Source organism: Rhinoderma darwinii, chromosome 1 (assembly GCF_050947455.1).
Source record: "Rhinoderma darwinii isolate aRhiDar2 chromosome 1, aRhiDar2.hap1, whole genome shotgun sequence".
Taxonomy (NCBI): Eukaryota; Metazoa; Chordata; class Amphibia; order Anura; family Rhinodermatidae; genus Rhinoderma; species Rhinoderma darwinii.
The window spans coordinates 291,962,056-291,978,418 of NC_134687.1; the positions used below are offsets into that span (position 1 = coordinate 291,962,056).

Below are 16,363 nucleotides of genomic sequence, written 5' to 3' on the forward strand. Positions count from 1 at the left end.
AAAAACGTTACGGCTCTTGGAATGCGGCGATACAAAAACAAGTAATTTTTTTCTAAAAGGGTTTTTATTGTGCAAACGTAGGAAAAACATATAAAACCTCTACATATTTGGTATCCCCGTAATCGTGCCGACCCATAGAATAAAGGTGACATGTTATTTACGCTGCATATTAAACGGCGTAAATTTATAACGTGAAAATCAATGCTGGAATAGCTGCTTATTTTCAATTCTCTCCTAAAATAAAGTTCCTAAAAGTTAATCAATATATTATAAGCATCTAAAAATGGTACAATTACAAAATACAACTCGTCCCGCAAAAAACAAGCCCTTATACGGCTATGTCGACGGAATAAAAAAAAAGTTACGACTCTTGGAATGCGACCGTGAAAAAACAAAAAATAATCCTTGGTCATTAACGTGCAAAATGGCCCGGTCATTAAGGGGTTAAACTTATTATCGATTACTTTAAAATGTTACATATATTAACATTTCATTGTATTGTCAAAACATTGTAGAATATCCATTTTTATTACCTTTTTACAATAGCAAAGCTGAGGCCAGTTTAAAAAGTGTTGACGCCGTTTTTCATAGAAGAACACAGAGAAATGTTCCCATTACTGGCCCTGATGATTTTAACATGATTTTTCTGATTTGGCATTATTTAACCTTTGTTCATTTTTTTTTCCTTTTGCCTGACTTTGCATTATTTTTACAATTAAAGTCAATGAGAACATAGATCAAATGAAAGGCATCATAAATATATGTCTAATGCCTGGTCCCCCATTGATGTCATCTTCTGACATGTCTCTATGGCATGTCAAAACATTGAAAATACGTACACAAAAGTTAGGTTTTATTGGTAGTATGAACAAAGACTTACATGTACATATACTTCTTAACCTTTCATAATGCTTACCTTTTACCCATCCAATGAGTACCATGATAACCCAACCATGATGGTAGTGGTGATGGGCATGGTGAATTCCAATGGCAATTTTCCGTACACGGACTACTTCTTTCATACCAACAAGAACAAGTTTCACAGGAAGAAAACTTACACATTTGTAGAAGATATTCAGGGGGCAGAAAAACATAAGGTACCTGCAGAGATGATAAGAGCATAATATGGATTTGTGAGGGGACACTTATGATGAATGCCTGTCATAATAATTAAATTAAAAAAAAGAAATCAATGTAAATCTAGTAAAAATAAACTTTTAAATTTTGCAATTACCAAGCATTCTTAAAAAACATGGAGGACCATTCACCTGGTTGCATCACACCTGGGAGACCTATTTTAAAGAACTTGAAGGGAATATAATAGATTTTATGGAAAAATTTAAAGAGGACATGTAGCCTTTTTGTTTTGTACACATTGCAAGAAGACGGCATTTTAAAAAATACGTAATTTTTAATGTCATATAATCTTTGTATTTAAAGAGTGTCATTCAGATTTCTAAACATCTGGCTATCCAGTGTTATTTCCCTGTCTATACTGACTGGGAGTGCATTAGAAAAGAAGCTGGGCAGGAGAAGTGTTTTTTCTGCAATCTTCCTAGTTTTAGTCCTGATGCACATAGCAGTATTACGGATCTGTGTGGTACTGTTGTGTAATACAGCGTCCATATAATTCTATGGTCTTATACTGTACTTGCGTGTGCCTCCGATTTAACAGGGAGGAACAATAAGGTGGGGGGTTTTTTCAGTTTCTGCAAGATTTTTTTTTGTAGCATGCTCAATTTCAGGACTTATTACAGAGGTATTCTATTCTAGAATCATTGCTCACACATGCCTCACGCATTCAACATACAGCGACTCACAAAGTGCCTATGGTTCCATAATACTGAACAGTAGCCACTCCCTGGGCCACCATATAGTCCCCAAACACATAGCACAGCAAGATTTAGTCAAAACTGTTGTATCCATTGCAAATTTGTGATGGCACCAAAAATATCACTGTGGATATTATTTTTAAAAAAACATGTATAATGCAAATATTAGTAAATTATTCCAATAAAAATGGAGAGTGAATATAAAGAACAAAAAAAGAAAAAAAAATTTGAACCAAACACCAGCACCCACTGAGTTACGAAAATATTACATTTACTCCCCATAGTATTAAAGTCTAAGATTGCATAAATACCATTTCCCTGAATAATACCAATCACAATAGTACAACAAACAATTTATAAATTAAAACATAGACCATATTGCCTGGCCAGGCATTGGAACAGCAGAACCACAATTACCAGAATGGAAAATAAACAGAATCCTAGTATAATCACTATAGGAAGCAATATATGCACAGTATGTTGTATAACCATAGAAAAAAACAGCAAGATTGAAAAATAGTCCTTGTAACGGAATTCGTTAGCGGTAGTTTTCCAGGCAAAAAATAAGAGCGCATAATGTATATAAAGAGGATTCAAGGAGTAGATATACTCATCTATTTAAAGATCTTCAGCAGCTCTGTTTCAGCAATATATGGCCAGGTGATCTGGACTTCAATCCAGGACAACCTAAGTCAGGGGTCACAAGCACGCGGCCCGCGGGCCGCATGCGGCCCCTGGGGCTGTCATCTGCGGCCCGCGGGACACAGAGCCACTAGTATCGGCTCTGCTCCGAGACTCTGGAATTCCCTGACATCGCTGTCCACATATGAACAGCGATGTCTGGGGCTTCCCCAGAGCCAGAGTCCCGTGCAGAGCGCTAGCATAGACTCTGCTCCGGGACTCTGTGCAATTCCCTGACATTTCTGTCCATATGTGGACAGTGTGTCAGGGTCTTCCCCAGAGCGGAGTCCTGGGCAGAGCGCTAGTATAGGCTCTGCTCCGGGACTCTGTGGAATTCCCTGACATCGGTGTCCATGTTTGGACACACGATGTCTGGGGCTTCCCCAGAGCCGGAGTCCCTGGCAGAGCGCTAGTATAGGCTCTGCTCTGGGACTCTGGGGAAGCCTCTGACATCGCTGTCCATACATCGACTATGATGTCAGGGGCTTCCCCAGAGCAGGAGTCCCAGTGATGTCAGGAGCACAGCTGGAGTCCCAGGAAGAGCCTACTTGCGCTCTGCCCGGGACTCCAGCTCTGGGGTTGCCCCTGACATCTCTGTCCATATATGGACACTGATGTCAGGAGCAGAGCTGGAATCCCAGGCAGAGTGCTAGAAGCGGCTCTGCTCCGGGACTCCAGCTCTGGGCAAGCCCCTGACATCACTGTGGCAGCATCCGCGGAGGGCACGGCGGCAGCATCCGCGGAGGGTACGGCGGCAGCATCCACGGAGGGCACGGCGGCAGCATCCGCGGAGGGCACTGTGGCAACATCCACAGAGGACAGTGTGGCATTATCTAGGGGTGTGTTGCATTATCTACAGAGGGCACTGTGGCAGCATCTACAGAGGGCACTGTGGCAGCATCTACAGAGGGCACTGTGGCATTATCTAGGGGTGTGTTGCATTATCTACAGAGGGCACTGGGGCAGCATCTACAGAGGACTCTGCGGCAGCATCTACAGAGGGCAATGCGGCAGCATCTACAGAGGGCAATCTGGCAGCATCTACAGAGGACTCTGCGGCAGCATCTACAGAGGGCACTGCGGCAGCATCCACAGAGGGCACTGCGGCAGCATCCACAGAGGGCACTGCGGCAGCATCCACAGAGGGCACTGCGGCAGCATCCACAGAGGGCACTGCGGCAGCATCTACAGAGGGCACTGCGGCAGCACTCACAGAGGGCACTGCGGCAGCACCCACAGAGGGCACTGCGGCAGCACTCACAGAGGGCACTGCGGCAGCACCCACAGAGGGCACTGCGGCAGCACCCACAGAGGGCACTGCGGCAGCACCCACAGAGGGCACTGCGGCAGCACCCACCCACAGAGGGCACTGCGGCAGCACCTACAGAGGGCACTGCGGCAGCATCTACAGAGGGCACTGAGGCAGCACCTACAGAGGGCACTGCGGCAGCATCTACAGAGGGCACTGCGGCAGCATCCACCGAGGGCACTGTGGCACTATCTAAAAAGGGGCTGCCCAATCTTGATAGTCTGCCAAACGCTGCTAACTGAGCCGCCGGACTGCATTTAGCGACACTTAAACTGGAAAACTGGATTGTTGAAATAAGCACGTGGAGAAATATCTCAAATTTTAAACCTAGCGGTATTATTATAGCAATGTAGTGTTAGTATTATAGTAATATAGTGTTATAGTAGTTCAAATAACTAATTGATTAACAATAATTTTGTATTGTATCAAATTTGAAAGTAACGTGGCCCGTCAACTTCACATTTTTTCTATATGCGGCCCACTTACCCGGCCGAGTTTGAGACCCCTGACCTAAGTGAACCACATCGTGAGGATATTATTCCCCATTCTCAGTCAGGTGTAAGGTTTCCACTTGCCCTTAGACTCCTTAGTCCTGTCTTGCAGGGCAGAACAAACACACCTCCCCAATTCAATATCAGCCGGCATGTGAGCAGTGTCCTTTTTTCAAAGTTACATGGTCAGGGAATTTTAGGCGATTTTGCCTATGCTCTACAGCTTGTCTCGCAACATGCAGTATCTCCGAGACCTGTTAGATCAATAAGCCAGAACATATAGCAGGTGCAGGGCTGCACCGTCCATGAGGCGAGACGAACATGTCACCTCAGGCGGCGCTCTGCTGCCTCTCTGAGGGGGTGGCGGAGCCACTAAAACCAGTCGCTGCCACCCCCTCTTGCACTATAATTGTACCTGCGTCTACAGATACAATTACATGCATAAGCACTGAATGGCGGGACACGTTCCGTGCCCCGCTATTCAGCGCCTTTCACTGAAGTAAGCGGGCCACTTGCATCATTGAATGACAGGGCAAGGCAGCCTGCCAATCAGCACCTTTCAACAACGCAACGTTGAAAGGCGCTGATTGGATGGGCAGAATGACTTGCCCTGCCACTCAGCGCCTTTTGACGACCCAAGTGGCGCGATGACGTCATCGTGCCGCTTGCGTCATTGAATGACCGGCCAAGGCAGCCTGCCAATCGGCACCTTTCAACGATGCAACATTGAAAGGTGCTGATTGGCCAGGGAAAAATGACTTGCCCTGCCACTCAGCGCCGCGTTATTGAGCCCCAGCAGACCTGAATTGCAAGGAGATGGCACGGGAACAGGTTTAGGTGAGTATGTAAAGTTTGTTTTTTTTGCTAAAAGTGTGAGGGGCTATATGTGCCGCACTATCTACAGGAGGATAGGGCTGTATGTGGGGGCTATATGTGCAGCACTATCTACAGGGGGTAGGGCTGTATGTGGGGCTATATAAGGATCACTATCTGCAGTGGGGCTATATCTGCAGCAATGGGTCGGGCTGTATGTGCAGCACTATCTACAGGGGGTAGGGCTGTATGTGGGGGCTATATGAGGAGCACTATCTACAGGGGGGCTATATGTGCAGCACTATCTACAGGGGGTAGGGCTGTATGTGGTGGCTATATGAGGAGCACTATCTACAGGGGGGGCTATATGTGCAGCACTATTTACAAGGGGGTAGGGCTGTATGTGGGGGCTATATGAGGAGCAATATCTACAGGGGGCTATATGTGGAGCACTATCTACAGGGGGGCTATATGTGGAGCACTATCTAGACTGGAGGGGGCTATATGTGGAGCACTATCTACAGGGAGTGGGGGCTATATGTGGAGCACTATCTACAGGGGGTGGGCTATATGTGGGGCTATATGTGGAGCACTATCTACAGGGGGCTATCTACAGGGACTCTATGGGGGGCAGTATCTACAGGTGGCTCTATGTGGGGCACTGTCTAAAGGGGGTTCTATGTGGGGCACTATCTACAGGTGGCTCTATGGGGGGCAATATCTAGAGGGGGCACTGTGTGTGCGTGACAAAGTTTATGGTGCTATTATAATCAGGGACACAGTGTTATTATAATTAGAGGTGCAGTGTATGGCGCTATTATATTTAGGGTTGTAGTGTGTGGCACCATAAGAATTGTATCTTCGTTTATAGGTGCAGAAATGTTTGAAAAGTGAGAAGCTGAAGACATCTGAGCGGAAAACTGCTGAAATGGGCTGGGAGAAGTCGTCATAGAGATCTGGAACGGATGGTGAGTCACTTAATGTAAATGTTTATTCTGCCTCTAATCAGTAATGTAGTCACTGTATGATCTGCAGCGAGATGTATGATTTTTTTATTTTTCTCTGTGAGGCTGCTAGTGATGTTAGAGCAGACTGGGGGGGGGGGGGGGGGGCATTTCAATTTTCACCTCAGGCAGCAAAAAAGCCAGAATCAGCCGTGAGCAGGTGCACAGCGTGATGACGTCTTTTCTAGTCTGTGACAAAATAGAAGTGTTTGGCTGACGCGTTTCATCCCAGCTTGGATTTCCTCAGAGCCGGGTCTGAGAAGCTGTAGCGCATAGGCAAAATCGCCTAAAATTCCCTGACCATGTAACTTTGAAAAAAGGACACTGCTCACATGTGTGTTTGTTCTGCCCTGCAAGACGGGACTGAGGAGTCTAAGGGTAAGTGGAAACCTTACATCTGATTGAGAATGGGGAATAATATACTCACGATGTGGTTCACTTAGGTTGTCCTGGATTGAAGTCCAGATCACTTGGCCATATATTGCTGAAACAGAGCTGCTGAAGATCTTTAAATAGCTGAGTATATCTACTCCTTGAATCCTCTTTATATACATTATGCGCTCTTATTTTTTGTCTGGAAAACTGCCGCTAACGAATTCCGTTACAAGGACTATTTTTCAATCTTGCTGTTTTTTTCTATGGTTATGCAACATACTGTGCATATATTGCTTCCTATAGTGATTATACTAGGATTCTGTTTATTTTCCATTCTGGTAATTGTGGTTCTGCTCTTCCAATGCCTGGCCAGGCAATATGCTCTATGTTTTAATTTATGAATTGTTTGTTGTACTATTGTGATTGGTATTATTCAGGGAAATGGTATTTATACAATCTTAGACCTTAATACTATGGGGATTAAATGTAATATTTTCGTAACTCAGTTAGTATTGTTTTTTTTGTTCTTTATATTACCTATATTATATGGCACCGTGCAAAATTATTTACATTGACTGAGCTGGTTTATTTGACAGTTTTGTAGTTTGGAGTGGCAGAGACAGATTCTCTTTAATTTGTATCAACCTGTTTCGGGCCGCTATAGCAAGGCCCTCATGTGCATGGCCAAAGTACCATTATTTCCAAGCAAAAAGTGTCATAAATTGAAAATAGCTTATCTAAATGTACTCTAAAATGGGAATTCCTGGGATGTTTTGTGGGTATTTCCGTACAGATTAGGGCATATATGGACAGTGACGTCAAGGGTTCCCTCTAGGGTCGGAATCCCTGGCCAGAGCATCGGCAACGCTCTGGCAGGGGATTCTGCTCCAGGTGTAGCCCCTGACATCTCTGTCCATATATGGACAGTGTCGGCAACGCTCTGGCCGGGACTTCTGCAGGAGCCACTGACCTTACTGTCCATATATGGACAGTGACGTCAGTGGCTGCTCTAGGAGCGGAATCCCCGGCCAGAGCATCGGCAACGTTCTGGCAGGGGATTCTGCTGCAGGAGTAGCCCCTGACGTCACTGTCCATATATCCATAGTAACGCCAGGGGCTTCTCCAGGAGTGGAATCCCTGGCCAGAGCATCGGCAACGCTCTGGCCGGGGAATCCGCTCCAACAGGAGCCACTGACATCACTGTCCATATATTGACAGTGATGTCTGTGGCTCCTCTAGGAGAGGAATCCCCAGCCAGAGCGTCAGCAACGCTCTGGCAGGGGATTCTGCTCCGGGAGTAGCCCCTGATGCCAGTGTCCATATATGGACAGTGACGTCAGAGGTTGCCTCTAGGAACGAAATCCACGGCCAGAGCATCGGCAACGCTCTGGCAGGGGATTCTGCTCCTGGAGGATCCACTGACGTAACTGTCCATATATGGACAGTGACGTCAAGGGCTTCCCCGGGCTTAGCGCTTAAAGTAGCGATGTGCCAGGGGAGACCTCGACGAGTGGAGGAGCTCCCTCTTCTCCTCCGCTCTGTACTAATGCTGAAGCAGGGAGCTGACGGTTTCCTGCTTCAGCATTGCGTTCAACTGTATCTGAGTTCTGAGGACGCAGATGCAGTTGACACCAGGACATATCCCTGGCTGCCCGGGACAGCGAGATACCGACCGGAATCTGGGAATGTCCTGCAGAATCTGGGACGGTTGGGAGGTATGTATTTGAGACTTTATGCACACAAATGGAAGCATTGTCTTAAACACCGAAATACTCACCAGACAGCAGAGGCTACAAGTATATTGGCATTATTGCTGAAATAATGGATGGGAGAGTCCCCAAGCAAAACATCTGCAAGTATGTAGCTGCCAAAGCAGTAGAGCATGGCACACAGCCAGGAGGCTACAGGACTGCGTCTAGAAAGGGCCACAGCACCTTTGTGTGAGAAAAAGGAGAGGACAGAGATATATAAATCAAACTGAAACGTGACAAATTTCATATAAAGACATTCAACTCATGATCCATATCTAATAGAAGTATTCTAAATTTGACTTATGTATCATCATGCCTGCAGTTTTATTTTTTGTATTCTTTAAACCAAAACTTGGAATTGATCCAAAAAGAACAGTAGTATAACACCAAGTTCACACATGGCCGATTTGATGCTGATTTTTGGTGCAGATTCCGCAACGAAAATCAGCAGCGAGGTACAGTACAATACATGTGACAGATTTTTCTTCCAGAGATTTTTCCGGCAAGCTAAGTATTATGAACTGTGCAGTATGCATCTTTTGTAGCAGATTTGCAGCAAAATCCGCTTGTAACATAATCTACAGTGTCTGAACTCACCCATAGGCTACATGCACACGTTGAATAATTTGATGCAGAAAATTGGCATCAAAACCGCAGGTAAACACAACTCATTCAGTTGGTAAAATCTGCACTCAATATGGGTTTTTAGGAGCAGTTTTAACATTTTGATGCGTTTTAGGTCCAACGTGTAGATAAGATTACTTGGAATCTCATTTACTTTTCTGGCTCTGTGTTGTGCTGCGGATTTGCCGTAGGAAAATCTGCGTGGCAAATATGCACGTAATACGCATCGTGTGCATGTAGCCTAAAGCTTTCATTTATACCTCTCCGTTAGGGTCCACTCATGTTGTTAGAAATATAAATTGCACCAAAATTGCAAAGTATAAACTCGGCCAAATGTTATCTGGCTTAGTGATTGTTTTAAAAGAGAAGTGGAAAAAACGGTAGCTGTAGGCGCTGCTTAACCAGAAATGGAGGTCGAGACTAGATCGGCTTTAAATTCTTTTATTAATCAGTGTCAGTAACGTTAATGCATTTTGGGACTGTACTAGTTGCTTTCTCAAGACAAAGAACACCCAAGTTGTTCTCTGTCTTGAGAAAGAGACTAAGTAGTGCCTACAACTACCGTTTTTTGGCCCTGGGGAAGCTCCTAACATCACTGTCCATATAGGAGCTTCCCTAGGACCGGAGTCCCTGGACAGAGTGCTTCTTGCCGGGGACTCCCGCATTGTAATGCTCCTGAGATCACTGTACATATTTGAACAGTGATGTCAGGGTCATTTCCAGGGGCCGAGTTCCCGTCCAGAGTGCTTCTGGCGGCTTTCCAGGGACTCTGGTATTGTAGCTCCTGACATCACTGTCTATGTATGGACAGTGACATCAGGGGCCTCTCAAGAGCCGGAGTCCCGACCAGAGCGCTTACAACACTGTGGTCGGGGACTCCAGCATTGTAAAGCTCTTGACAATACTGTCCATATATGAACAGTGACATCAAGAGCTTCCCTAGGGCCGGAGTCCCAGGCCAAAGTGCTTATGATGCTCTGGCCAGGAACCCTAGCATTGTAGGTCCTGACATCACTGTTCATATATGGACAGTGATGTCAGAAGCTTAACTAGGCAGACGGCTTCAGGTAGCGCTCTGCCCAGAGGGTTTGGGGCAAAGTATCCTACTGAATGCCTGTGCAGTGTGATATGTTGCAGACTTCCGTCTGAGGTAAATGTCGGGAGTCCTCCAGTTGTATACCTCCGACAGAAGGCAAAAACGCAATGTCAACTAGGCCAACCTCTTAAAATGCTGTTTGCGGTAGAGATTTTAGACAGACTTATGTAGTGACTATATAATTGATAAAATATTTGCTAAACTGCTAGACTTTCTCCGAAAAAAGTGTTGAACCATACATACTGGATGCAAATAAAAAACATTTCACTAAATGACACTTAGAAAAAAAAATTCTCAGCAAACTTGTAACAACTTTACAAGTTCTTAAAGAGCACCTTTAAGTCCAGAAACGCCCCTCTGACAGTACAGGAGCCTATTTACATATCGGGCGCCAATTATAACGGCACAGATATCTCCAGAACAGCTTAAACAACACAGCTATTCAAAGTGCCCCAAGGTCTGTGCAGCAGTGCCTATAAGATGGTGCACTCAGCTGCACAGGTCTGGGGTAGTGAAAGGTTCTCTTTAAGGGAGTGTTGCACCAGCAGCAGAATTGTTAATGAATAGCCCTCTGTCATGTCAATGTGGGGAGGTAATATTGGATGACAGACAGCTGATCTGCTATACAGAACTAAATATAGTCAATAGGTCAGCAGAGGAGCAGAGGCTGGGGGACACCTGTCAGGGACCATCTAAGTTATTAATGGAGTAACAGAGTCAAAACTGTGAGGAAACATGTCCGGACTAACGGATATAGACATGATTATTGCTAATGATCCCAATGATAATGGCAATCGTAAATTATAATGATTATGTCTACGGTACAAAAGTGATTGGTTGCAACTAATAAAAATATGTTTTATTGGTCCATTTATCAGGCATACTTCGATATTTCTCTTAGTCAGTTATGGTCAACACTATTATTCATTTAACAATTTTCCCAACAACATGCACTGCATTCACATACCAATTGAATATGTAAACTGGGCTGCGCAGGGTGTCAGCTGGTCTTGGGATACAATGTACAGTCCCCAAAATACAATTAAGAGGGATATTTCAGGCAGAAACTTAGCGTCAATTGAAGTCTGGGTGCTGTATCCCTAATTATCGCTAGACCTAAATGCAGAATTGGTGCAGATTTCTGTAACGCTGAGCTATTCTGCATTGCTTATAGAAATAAAAAGTTACAGCGTTGGCATGTCATAATTTATGCAAAGCATAAAACATCACAGGAGGAACATGTACCAACAGACAATACATCTCCTTTCATGTAGTGCAGCAAATAAGGAGTTCAAAATTTGTAAGACTGAGAATTTTTTTTTTACAGAATTGCACTGCATGGAAAACTATCTCGGACACAAGGAGCGCAGATGTTAGACTATGGGTACAGGTGGAGAAAAACACGGGGTCTAGTTCCCAAATGGGGGTAGGTTAGATGGAAATAAAGGGCTATCAATCTGGTTCCAGGGGGTCAAATTTTATAACGTTTATTAGGAGCACAGCAGTGCATGTAAATCAGTTTTTGTGGCAAAGAGATGAATTAATGCTACTGAACCATTTGGCAAGGGTAGGAATATGATAATTTATCCAATTTCTAACTATTAGCTTCCTATCCTGAAATAGAGTTTCTTTCAGGAGTGTGTGCGCTGGACTAAAGACAGATGAGGAAGGTCAAATAAACCAAGTATACAAAATCAGGAGTCAGAGGTACGGGGGAAGCGATAATGTCATGAAGGAACCTAATCACGTGTATCTGGGGGCATTTCCAAATAAGACACATATACTTTCTGGCCATACAGTATCTGTCAGTGGATACCATGTTTCTGTCACCGGTTGGTGCTAGGCAAATCTTGAAACTCAGACAATGCTGTGTTGCACCATAATATAGTATACAAATGGAATCTGGGAACTTCAAAGTGTACCAGAGTTCTGGTCCACAATCGTCTGGCTTAAAGAGGCTCTGTCACCATATTTTGCAACCCCTATCTGCTATTGCAGCAGATAGGCGCTGCAATGTAGATTACAGTAACGTTTTTATTTTTAAAAAACGAGCATTTTTGGCCAAGTTATGACCATTTTTGTATTTATGCAAATGAGGCTTGCAAAAGTACAACTGGGCGTGTTTAAAGTAAAAGTACAACTGGGCATGTATTATGTGCGTACATCGGGGCGTGTTTACTACTTTTACTAGCTGGGCGTTCTGACGAGAAGCATCATCCACTTCTCTTCAGAACGCCCAGCTTCTGGCAGTGCAGATCTGTGACGTCACTCACAGGTCCTGCATCGTGTCGGCCACATCGGCACCAGAGGCTTCAGTTGATTCTGCAGCAGCATCGGCGTTAGCAGGTAAGTCGATGTAGCTACTGTAGGTTTAGATACAGGGCCCCAGCACACAGTAATCTTATACTGTATAAGATTACTGTCTGCTGGACCCTGTATCTAAGCCTACCTTGTGGTAGGCTTAGATACAGGGTCCCACAGACAGTATCACACATGGGCCCTGTATCTAAGCCTTAGGGTATGTGCACAGACACTAATTACGTCCGTAATTGACGGACGTATTTCGGCCGCAAGTACCGGACCGAACACAGTGCAGGGAGCCGGGCTCCTAGTATTATAGTTATGTACGATGCTAGGAGTCCCTGCCTCGCTGCAGGACAACTGTCCCATACTGTAAACATGTTTTCAGTATGGGACAGTTGTCCGGCAGCGAGGCAGGGACTCCTAGCGTCGTACATAAGTATGATGCTAGGAGCCCGGCTCCCTGCACTGTGTTCGGTCCGGTACTTGCGGCCGAAATACGTCCGTCAATTACGGACGGAATTAGTGTGTGTGCACATACCCTAACACATGTGTTACTAATCATTTTTTGTGTGTTTTCTTACAGGTTCGGTCGTTGGACTACGGCGGATTCCAGGACTACTTCGATGACAGCTTTTTTTTTATTAATAAAATGGTTAATGAGGGTTGTGTGGGGGTTTTTTTTATTTCAATAAAATATTTTTTCTATGTCTTTGTGGTTTTTTTTAAACTATATTACTACCGCCTTAGTAATGGCCGCCGACTGATTGACAGCATCCATTGCTAAGGCGGGGCTTAGTGTTAGCGGATGCAGAGGCTAACACTAACCCCCTTTATTACCCCGGTACCCACCGCCACCAGGGGTGCTGGGAAGAGCCGGGTACGATCCAGTACCTGACCATCTGTAGTGATGGTCGGCCACTGGGGTGGCCGCAGGCTGGTATTATCAGGAGAGGAAAGGCCAAAAACAGTGGCCCTTCCCATCCTGGTAATGCTAGCCTGCTGCTGCTTTATTGTATCTGGCTGGTTATGAAAATGGGGGGGACCCCACGTCATTTAAAAAAAAAAATATAATAATTGGAAAGAACGATGTCGGGTCCCCCCCAATTTTCATAACCAGCCAGATACAACACAGCAGCAGCAGGCAGCATTACAAGGGTGGGAAGGGCCACTGTTTTTGGCCTTCCCCAGCCTAATACAACCAGCCTGCGGCCACCCCGGTGCCTGCCCGTCACTACAGATGGTCGGGTACTGGTTTGTACCCGGCTCTTCCCAGTACCCCTGGTGGCGGTGGGTACCGGGGTAATAATGGGGGTTAGTGTAGCCTCTGCACCGGCTAACATTAAGCCTCGCCTTAGTAATGGAGATTGTCAATCAGCCAGCGGCCATTACTAAGGCGGTGATAATAAAGTTTAAAAAGATACAAGCACATAGAAAAAATATTTTATTGAAATAAAAAAACACAACCCTCATTAACCATTTTATTGAGAATAAAAAAAACGCCGTCATTGAAGTCCTCGTATCCGAAGTCCAACAACCGAACCTGTAAAAAAAACACAAACACACAAAAATAATCAGTAACACATAAAGAAGCAAAATTATTATTCTTACCTATCCTGGGTCCAGCGCTGGAGCCGCAATGTCAGCGAGCTGGGCCCTGTATCTAATCCTATCATGTGTGATACAGTCTGCTGAGCTGCGTATCTAATCCAATCATGTATGATACTGTCTGCTGGGCCCTATATCTAATCCGATCATGTGTGATACGGTCTGCTGAGCCACTGTATCTAATCCTATCATGTGTGATACTGTCTGCTGAGCCACTGTATCTAATCCTATCATGTGTGGTACTGTCTGCTGAGCCACTGTATCTAATCCTATCATGTGTGATACTGTCTGCTGAGCCACTGTATCTAATCCTATCATGTGTGGTACTGTCTGCTGAGGCACTGTATCTAATCCTATCATGTGTGGTACTGTCTGCTGAGCCACTGTATCTAATCCTATCATGTGTGATACTGTCTGCTGGGCCACTGTATCTAATCCTATCATGTGTGATACTGTCTGCTGAGCTGTGTATCTAATCCTATCATGTGTGATACTGCCTTCTGAGCCACTGTATCTAATCTTATCATGTGTGATACTGTCTGCTGAGCCACTGTATCTAATCCTATCATGTGTGGTACTGTCTGCTGAGCCACTGTATCTAATCCTATCATGTGTGATACTGTCTGCTGAGCCTCTGTATCTAATCCTATCATGTGTGGTACTGTCTGCTGAGCCACTGTATCTAATCCTATCATGTGTGGTACTGTCTGCTGAGCCACTGTATCTAATCCTATCATGTGTGATACTGTCTGCTGAGCTGTGTATCTAATCCTATCATGTGTGATACTGCCTTCTGAGCCACTGTATCTAATCCTATCATGTGTGATACTGTCTGCTCAGCCACTGTATCTAATCCTATCCATAGTTTATAGGGTCGTAGTGCTATAGATATGCTATGCTGTCTCATATACACACTTTTTTTTGGGGTGGACACATATGTATTGGGGCTATTTCCCGGACATTTTAAGCCCTGAGGGTATTTTCACACGGCAGCGTCTGTTACGGCTGAAATTACGGTGCTGTTTTCAGGAGAAAACAGCACCGTAATTTCAGCCGTAATGGCATGTGCAGGCGTCTTTTGCTGCGTCCATTACGGAAGTAATTGAAGCTGGTTTTCCATGGAGTCCATGGAAAACGGCTCCATTTACGTCTGAAGAAGTGACAGCCACTTTTTTACACGCCGCCTTTTGACAGCGGCGCGTAAAAAAAAATGACCGTCGGCACAGAACATCGTAAGACCCATTCAAATGAATGGGCAGATGTTTTCCGACGCTTTTGAGCCGCATTTTCGGACGTAATTCAATGCTAAAACGCCCGAATTACGTCCGTAAATAGTGTGTGTGAACCCAGCCTTAGTGACGCCCCGGCTGCTAGTGCTGCATTGTTGGGTCACTTATGAGACCCAGCGATGCAGCTGAAAGCGGACCATCGGCCATGAGAAGTTTGCGGGGGGGGGGGGGGCCCAGTAAGAATTTTTGCATCGGGGCCCATGAGCCTCTAGCTACGCCCCTGTTTCAGGGAATTGTCTGGGTCTGCTATATAGAGGATCATATCGTCAGCAAATGGGCCTTATGCGTTCTTCAAGGGTACCTTTTACAAAGGATGTTCATATTGTGATTTGTATGGGGGTATTGGGCCAGAGGCTCAACAGTTAATGCATGCAGAAAAAAGGAAATAGGACAGACCTGATGTCTGCCTCTCCCAAGGGGAAAATGCTCAGAGAGCCATCCATTGATACTGTCGAGCTCTCTGTTACATAGAAGCAATGATATCTTCAGACATGACTCTATTGCAGACCAGACGAAGAAAACGAAAAGCCACAGACCATAAAACACGCCCTCATATGGCTACGTCAATATGACTTTTTTCTATAAAACATGTTTTTTTATTTTGCAAAAGTACTAAAATGAAAAAACATATATAGTTATTTGGTATCGCTATATTGGTACTGCCACGTACAATAAATTAAACTTGTGATTTTTAATGCACAGTAAAAAGCGTAAAACAAAAGCAAAAAAAAATGCCAGAATTGCTGTATTTTTGCATGGAACCCTAAAAAACACAATAGCTAATCAATAAATTATATGTACCCAAAATGCAGCCATTGAGAAAAAACCCTCGTCCAGCAAAAAAGCAAGCCCTCATACAGCTACATTGATGGAAAGGCATGTTATGGCTCTTGGAATTCGACGACAAAAAAAACGAAAAAAAATGCTTGATCCTTAAGGCCCAAAATAGGTTGGTATACAGTTTAAAAAAAAGTGAAATCTTATATATACAGCATTTTGTTTTTTAGCACTTTTAAAGAATTTTATAGCAGTATGCATAGTTGAAAATCTGTCACAGGAAATCTGGTCTGGATAATGGGGTGGTCTTCTCAAAGAGGTGGTCTTTTGGAGAGGCTTTACTATATTCCAACCTTTCTAGAAGCGTTTCTGTATTAATTCATAAATTGTTAATGCTTCAAAAACTCAAAAT

The 16,363-nt window shown here is 44.6% G+C and overlaps 1 protein-coding gene across 2 annotated transcripts in view; it reads right to left on the minus strand.

Moving 5' to 3' along the window:
• TMEM38A (transmembrane protein 38A) overlaps positions 1-16,363 on the minus strand; it is a 65,154-nt gene that overhangs the window by 12,451 nt on the left and 36,340 nt on the right. For both annotated transcript variants that reach the window (XM_075825325.1, XM_075825322.1), the window contains exons 2-3: positions 8,283-8,439; positions 917-1,101 (exon numbers count right to left, since the gene is read on the minus strand). In XM_075825325.1, the coding sequence (XP_075681440.1) occupies positions 917-1,101; positions 8,283-8,439 (342 nt within the window). The remainder of the gene's footprint in view (positions 1-916; positions 1,102-8,282; positions 8,440-16,363) is intronic.